Below are 8,303 nucleotides of genomic sequence, written 5' to 3'. Positions count from 1 at the left end.
GCGGCGGCGGCGGCGGCGGCGGCGGCAGCGGCGGCGGCGGCGGCGGCATTAGCGCCGGCGGCGGCGGCGCCTCCAGCACCCCCATCAACGCGAGCACCGGCAGCAGCAGCAGTAGTAGTAGCAGCAGTAGCAGCAGCAGTAGCAGCAGCAGCAGCAGCAGCAGCAGCAGCAGCAGCAGCAGCAGCAGCTGCGGCCCCCTCCCCGGGAAACCCGTGTACTCGACCCCGTCCCCAGTGGAAAACACCCCTCAGAATAATGAGTGCAAAATGGTGGATCTGAGGGGGGCCAAAGTGGCTTCCTTCACGGTGGAGGGCTGCGAGCTGATCTGCCTGCCCCAGGCTTTCGACCTGTTCCTGAAGCACTTGGTGGGGGGCTTGCACACGGTCTACACCAAGCTGAAGCGGCTGGAGATCACGCCGGTGGTGTGCAATGTGGAACAGGTTCGCATCCTGAGGGGACTGGGCGCCATCCAGCCCGGAGTGAACCGCTGCAAACTCATCTCCAGGAAGGACTTCGAGACCCTCTACAATGACTGCACCAACGCAAGGTAAAGAGCGGAGGGTAGCCTCCGCCGCCCGCGGTCCCTTTCCTCCCGCCTCCTCCTCACCCTTCCCTCGCTCCCTTCCTGGCGCCTCCAGCTCCGCGCGCCCGCGAGCCGCGCGCCCTGGAGAGCACGGCCCTCTCCTCCCTTTCCTCGAGGCTCGCCAGCCGCTCCCGACCCTCCGACAAGTTGGCACCTCACCCTGCCCAGATCTCGCTCTTCCGCCCGGTCCCCACCTTGCTCGTCTGGGCGCAGGGGCTTGGCTGCTGTGGGACGCGGGAACCGCGAGCCTCGGGGCGGAGGGGGCGGGAAGGAGGAGGACCGTGCATTTCCAGGAGCCACAGCCCCCTTCCTGGGCCGCGCCAGCGTCTGGGGACCCTCACAGCACGGCTGCCAGAGTGTGTGCTCCCTCGGACCCGGGTTCCACCGCGAGCCGGTGGGGGGGGGGGGCACCGGCGGGGCTGGTCGGCGGCGCCCGAGCGGCGTCCCGGGGGCGGGGAGAGGTCGTGACCCCGACCCGCTGGGTTCGGGAGCGGGAAGGCGCGCCCCGGGTGAGGGGCCCGCGAGGAAGCTGCGGGCCTGGGCCTCTTCGAGGCCGGGAGGGAAAAGACCTCCGAGGACGAGAAGCCCCGGAGCGATCCCGGGGGACCCGCTTCGAGCTCAGTCCCAAAGCCCCGAGGGGAAGCCCGCTGAGGGGAGGGGTCTGTGTGTGCGCGCACGTGTGCGTGTGGCCGCCTGTGAGCTTGTGCAAAGGAGATAAAGGGGTACGTTTGCCCCGGGGCAGATGCGAGGGAACCAGCGGGTTTCCTTCTGCAGGGGGAGTTGACGGGTGCCTGAGACTCTTGGAAGATGAGCTGGAGAGATGGGGAAGGAAGACTGAAGCACACACTCTCTTTCTCTCTCTCTCCAAATTGTTTTTCTTTTTCTTTTTTTTTCTTTCTTTCCTTTTTTTTTTTTTTTTTTTTTTTTGAAGGTTAGTAGCTCACGCAATGAGCAGGTGCAAGCTTTGCACTGGGGTGTTCCGCAGACCTGAATCCCCCGTGCTGTGGCTTCCACAGCCCGGCAAAGCGCGCGAACCCTGGAGGCCAGGGGACCCGGTGCCTGGCCCGACCGGTTTTATGCTAATGAACGCTCACTGGGGGAGGATCTACCGAGAGGGGGCGGGAGTGGGGTAACTTGTCAGTTTCGGGGTGGAAATGTTCTTTCCACCCGCTTTCACAGTGCAGCCTGGTCCCCCGTTCCAGGCAGAGGGAAAAGTTGAGATGCCTGGAGAAAGAGAGTAGGGAAAGTTGGATACCAGAAGCGGACGCGTGGGAACTGCGCGCAAAATTTGCGCGGGGACTGCGATACCCTCCAAATAAGTTTAAGACCGGGAGAAGGAAGAGAGTTGTACTCTTTTAGGAGGTGTGTCCCCTAATAGAGCTAGGGCAACTGAGCTGCGAAGGAAAGAGGGGTAGGACGGGACCAAAAGGAAACAGGGGTGAAAAAGCCCCTAGCTATTACTTCCTTGGAAGACTTCTGGCTAGTGCCCCGGGAAGGCTGTAAGACGAAAGCTGACTCCAACTCGAACCTTGCGAATGTCCTATTCTGACCTAGCCAGAAACTCTTTTCCTTGTTTGCCATCCTTTGCATGGGGTCTTGAGTGTGTGTCTGGGTTTTGAACCTTCATTTCTATTATTTTTGGGTGACTGCTGAGAGCGCGTGCATGTGTGTACGCGCGCGCGTGCCCAAGAGGATGGACAGGTGGCAGTAAAGATTGAGGGGTGATCTTGATCACTAAACGTCATTTACCGAGATAATTGGAGTCCTAGGACGTCCAGAGGATAAAATATTTGCCAACAATGTATTGTTAAAAGTACTCAAATCAGGGCAGAAAATTGTTACAGTTGGAAAGAATGCTAGTTGAAATTTGAAGCCAGTTGGTTGTTATGAAATTGTCTACCTATCTAGTAATTTGGTGAAAAGCTACTGTGTTTCTCTTTAGTAATCAAACCATTCTGCTCTTGAAATCTCTTTGTGTGTTTCTTACAGCACATACTGTACTCGATAATTAATGACCATTACACATAACACACACACACACAAAAATTGCCAGAGAAAACTTCTTTCAATGACTGCAACGTTACAATCAATGTAAAGCAGGTAGTGGTACCCCTCTTATAATTACTCCCTTGATTTTTTTTCCCCTGAAATTTTGCTTAGTGTTTGGAATTGAAGTCCTCACTATACGGTTGGAAAATATTCTTAAAGTTACTAACAAAAATGTTTTAATTAGTTTTTTTTTTTCCCTGAGGTTAACAATAGCTCTGGAGTTTAAACTTTCACAGCCAACATAAGTTAAATCCAACAGAACTATTATATCTCTTCAAAAATATTTCATCAATATTCTAATTATGTTTCAATCACCTCGTCTTAATATTTTACAATTACACGTGTTATTCTAAAACTCAGTTTCAGGTTATTTTTAAGTTAAACGTGGCTAGTTTGTTGATTTACTCTTGCGTTTGATCTTTCATCATCTACAAGCCTTACTCAAACCTATATACATGCAAATACAGCAGTCATTAACCTTAGAAGATGTGTAATTGGAGATCTTTACCTAGGTTTTCTTAACTCTGCACTGTAATCAAACCTGTAAAAAATCAATTTGTAAATCAAAACTGTAAAAAAAAAAAAATAGAAAACTTATCGTGGAACTCCCTGTCACTAAAACATATTGTTTGCATTATATTACACTATTATTTTTAATGATAATTACAAGTGTTACTGTCTTATTTCTTAACTTTGAAAGCAATACCTACAATACTTGCACCTTGGATCTTCAAAACTAAAATTACTCTTTCCATTCAAGTCCAGTTTATGCCTTTTCTATTAAGATCCTTTTTCATTCACCTAGATATATTGATTTCTTTCATTCTGGTTTCTTTCTCCTTTGGCTATTTAAGAGACGATCTAAAGGAATAATTTATGCACAGGGTAAGACAAAGTGTGCAAAAGGCAAACTATATAAAATAATATATACATAGTGTATAAGAAACATCAAATCTTAGCACTCTCATCTTTTTACAGAACATATATCTAATTCTGTCTCTTGATAGCATTTAGATACCAGGGAATCTGAGAAACCAAAATGATATCAAAGAGAAAAAAGGTTCATAAACTTGCTCAAAGTGGCTCAGTAAGTTGGTGACAAACCTTAGAGTGGATTTAATTTGCTTGGGGCTATTGCATCAGTATGCTATCTATAAAAACTAGAATAAATGTTGAAGCCATCTGTCACTACCACAAGGAGATGAAACAGAGACTATCACTTGCTTGATAGTAAAGCTAAAAGTAAGAGTCCAAAAATGAGAGAATATGTAAGGAAATATATTTAAAAGTTGTCAAAGGACAGAGTCTGACCTTGATCAGCTTCCTCCAATTATTATTTTTAAACTAAACATTAGTTGCATGAACTTGGCTGGTGCATCAGAGGTCACTTAATTAACTGGTAACCACTAAACAGCAACAACAAAAGAAAAGTAATTATGTACATGGTCAAGCCTCTGTTTGTATGAGTCAGTCGCTTGTTTGTAGATTTGGGTTAGGATTCAATTTTCTGTGAATTCAGGTAATAAAAAGTGACTGCTGTATTGTGTTATCTAAAATGTTTATTTTTTGAATATTGCCAGAGGGAGATTTTGTTTCAGGATCTTTCAAACCAGATTGTGATTTGGGTCTTATGTAGCCCTAGTATTGTGGAGGTTTTTAACTTAAATAGATTCCAGTTGGTTTTATCAGACATTTTTTATGCATATAGATATATTCACAAATAGTATTCCTTTGTCTTAAAAGTCAATACTATCCATAGACAGCAAATTGAAAGACTTTTCAAGTCTTTTTTTGTCCAGTAGTAATATATGGATGCAATTTTACTGTAAGAAATATAAAATATTCTCCAACACTTGGCTCTGTTGTTTGTCAGGAGTTTTAATAAAGATGGCAAACTGAACCAGTCTATATGTATTGAACATTTCCCCCACTGCATGTTTTTCAATGGCATGGACTTACACACTTCTGCATTGGTAATAGAAAGTTTCAACACAAATACAGATTCACTTCTCACAGATAATTACGATACTTGGCACAGAGAGATTAAAATTACTTCGAATGAAGAGAGACTATGCTTTTGAAGTTTTTGTATTACAGTCGATTAATGGCTCCTGTAAAGCCTAATGTTTCATTTTATAACATTTCCTAAATAATATGACATAATTAGAAGAGTAAGGCCTAAAATATGCAACTTTAAGTTTGGTTCTGCCACTTGTTTCTGTATACGTTTAAACTGTTACTAAGTTATAGTTTAATTAATACATAAACAAAATCTAAGAATATTCTAACCTAGGATTTACCTTGTTCAATCAAATTGTATTATGTAATGCAAATTCTTGAGTTATTTGGATATTTTTCAACCTGTTGTTTTTCTTGAGTTAGTCTCCAGTAATGCACATAATCGTTATTGTAAAGAGTGCACATAGTTATGAAGATGGTTTACTTTCTGAACTCCACAGATGATTAGCTAATGCTCTGAGACACTTAATTTGATTTGCACATAGGATATTTTATTTTGTGAAGCTGCAAACATTATATAAAATAAACAGACTTTTTTGTTTTCATAGTTCCCTTACATAAATTCTTTGTATCACATTTAATACAGACTTTGTGAACCTTCTTCTGATTAGTCCAAATCTGCTGTTACTTTTTTGTTTAATCTACATTTCACAGAAGTTGCGTATAAATTACTGAGACCAATATTAGCCATTCTCTTTTTGCCTCACTACCTCCCCCAACCTCCTGAGATGTGACACCCAATATTGATTAAAGTCTTGGCTGGATTTGAGCATAAATCACTCTTCTCTTTGGTGATTTACCATGTGTGATCCACCAGCATACGAAAACATAATATGCTTTATTGTTTCTCATTTGATGTTTTGTTTTTGGAATGTAAGTAGCATTTGTAAATTAGCTTAATGTGCAACCAAGTAGTTGTTATTTTAGGAACAATTTGTGCTTTGACTATCAATTAGTGTTATTTTCTCTTTCCAAGTTATTTTACTAAATTGTTTCATACAATTGCCTTTGTTAATCAAGTAAAATAATCATTTAAATTGCACTGTAGTAGCAACATAGAACCCATGTATTGCAAAATTTAAGAAATGCAACTCTCACAGGTTGTAAACTGTTTCCCTTTGAATCTTTGAAGAAATTATATGAAGTAAGCTTTCTAAATAGGGACAGGTGAGTCTTCTAGATTTCACCCAATATTTTGATTTTAAGGTTTTCGTCACTTGTTTCTTTAAAAAAGTTAAAGTTGGCCAGAATTTTATCTTTCAAGAATTTAATTTTCAGATTGTTCACCAGAAAAAAAAAATCACATCGTTATAGACTTTTAAAATGACAGGGAATATAAAATAAAGTTGATATTAACTATTTGGGTATTTAAATATAAATAATATGTAATTAAAATAAAGTTTTATCATTTTATATTTGAATTGATATAAAAATAGAGTGACCTTACCATGTACCAGCATGTGCCATCCTCTTAACTACTGAGTTACTAGATTGTGATTGGTCAGTTATATATATACATATATATATCCATACATGTGTATTCTTGTTTAAGTTCTACAGGTTAAAAATTTTAGCTAAGAATGCATTTATATTTACACTTTTAGGCTTTGAGACTGCATTAGGGGACCTCTTTTCCATTATATTTATTATGTTCAGTAATTTATTTTTTAATGAAGAAAACCCTGAATTAAAAGCTCACCAAATGGGGCTTAGCTGAGTGTCATATCAAAGGCCCTGATCTTCACATTTACGTGTTTCAGGCATAGCAGACGCTCTGTGAGCCCACATTGTGCTCAAATTCCTTTATTTTTCTTCTCAATTTGTCTGAAGTATTTCCAGGCAAAAGTAATTTTTTGCTACAGTAAGTGTCTTTCAAAATAACTTTTAATTGTTGATATGTGCTTTTTAGTATATGCCACAATACAGAAATTACTTCATTCAGATACTGAGATTAGTTTACCAAATTGTTTCTTTGGAAAACAAGAACGCCGAGATTAGTATATTTACGTTTGGTCCAGTAATTTGTTATTATTAGATCAACTCGTGGGTCACTTTATTTTGATGTACCTATTTACTTTGAGAAGTCTTCTAAGAATTTGTAAAGAGTGTGTGTGTTACAGTTCATGATATTTAAATGTGCAAATGACTATGAACAGAATTTTTATCCATTCAATATAAATTAGTCAATTAGACAATCAGTGAAATTTTACTGTTTTTCAAAGTAATGATAGAATTAAAATTAGTTGAATAAAATAGCAGACAATCATCCCCTTTGTATATGTAGTCATATATAGATAGAGATAGAGCTATAGGTATACAGATATATAAAATCATATAGAGAATGACTCAAATCGTTACTTAATCCAAAACCAGGGACCTTGAACCAAATATATTTTAAATTTCTGGTGTATTCTTACCTGGACTTACTTTATATGCTAAGAGGATTCTAATTCACCCATTTAAACAAATTCATCTGTAGTTTTCTAAGTTGGATATTGAAGTGGCCAATGACTGAATTTTGTTAAAGGTGTGGCCCTGTTGCTTTCTGATTCAAATTAGCTTGGAGCTGGTCCAGGATATCAGGCTGGGATTCTTTTACATGTATAAAAGTACGTGACTTGAGTGAAAGTTGTCAAAGACAACTTTACTAAACTGGAAAACTCACTATATCATTATTTAATTGCTCTTCTATTTTTGTGCTTATAAGTATATTGAAATGTCTAATACTGTGCAGCACAGTGATGCAGTGAATAGCTACTTGCTTTTAAAAAAGTTTTAGAGAGCAATGATTTAAAAAGAAGACAGCTTAGCTGAAGCATTTAAAACATATTATTATATAAGATGAATATAATACCTGGAATCCATTGCATGTTTCTCAGAGGAAGTCAAAACTACTATGAAATGAAGAACATAAATGTAATTTAATGTAAGTAGACTTATAATAATCCTGCAGTGGATTTTGAAGGTAGTATATATGGTTGACAAAAAAATTGAATATGCTTTTCAGGCATGATTTTCACGAAAACAATAATGAAATAGGCAATTTAGTATATTGGTTACTTTTGGTTCGTAACATTGAAGAGCTGAGGAATGTTTTCTTTCCTTAGAATAAATGAATGGAGAGGTAAAGTATTAAAAAGTCACAGTGTAACTTATCTTTGAATTTATATTGTATCAATTAGGTTGCTTTTCCAGTCACAACACGAAAATAATACTTTTCATCAAGGACAAACAAGACATATTCAGGAAAGAAAGAGTACTAGTTGAAAGGGAATTATTATTATTATTATTATTTTTTAAAGTTTTTAATTTATTTTTGGGACAGAGAGAGACAGAGCATGAACGGGGGAGGGGCAGAGAGAGAGGGAGACACAGAATCGGAAACAGGCTCCAGGCTCCGAGCCATCAGCCCAGAGCCCGACGCGGGGCTCGAACTCACGGACCGCGAGATTGTGACCTGGCTGAAGTCGGACGCTTAACCGACTGCGCCACCCAGGCGCCCCAAAAGGGAATTATTTTATGGAAACACATAGAAGCATTTTCAGTAAATACTTGCTAATTCAATTTAAGGGATGCTGGTCATTTCTTAAGGAAAGATAATGAAAATAAATCTCTAGAATATGTTAATCAAGAAATACTTTATTATATTCAC

The 8,303-nt window shown here is 40.2% G+C and overlaps 1 protein-coding gene across 2 annotated transcripts in view; it reads left to right on the top strand.

Annotated features, from left to right (window-relative positions):
- The window catches only part of DACH1 (dachshund family transcription factor 1), a 397,236-nt gene that overhangs the window by 992 nt on the left and 387,941 nt on the right, over positions 1-8,303 (top strand). For both annotated transcript variants that reach the window (XM_049647052.1, XM_049647053.1), the window contains exon 2: positions 17-547. In XM_049647052.1, coding sequence (XP_049503009.1) covers positions 17-547 — 531 coding nt within the window. The remainder of the gene's footprint in view (positions 1-16; positions 548-8,303) is intronic.

This window comes from Panthera uncia, assembly GCF_023721935.1.
Source record: "Panthera uncia isolate 11264 chromosome A1 unlocalized genomic scaffold, Puncia_PCG_1.0 HiC_scaffold_16, whole genome shotgun sequence".
In the NCBI taxonomy this organism is placed as follows: Eukaryota; Metazoa; Chordata; class Mammalia; order Carnivora; family Felidae; genus Panthera; species Panthera uncia.
The sequence above is the reverse complement of the archived record's forward strand: the minus strand, read 5'-3'. Positions and strand labels throughout refer to the sequence as shown.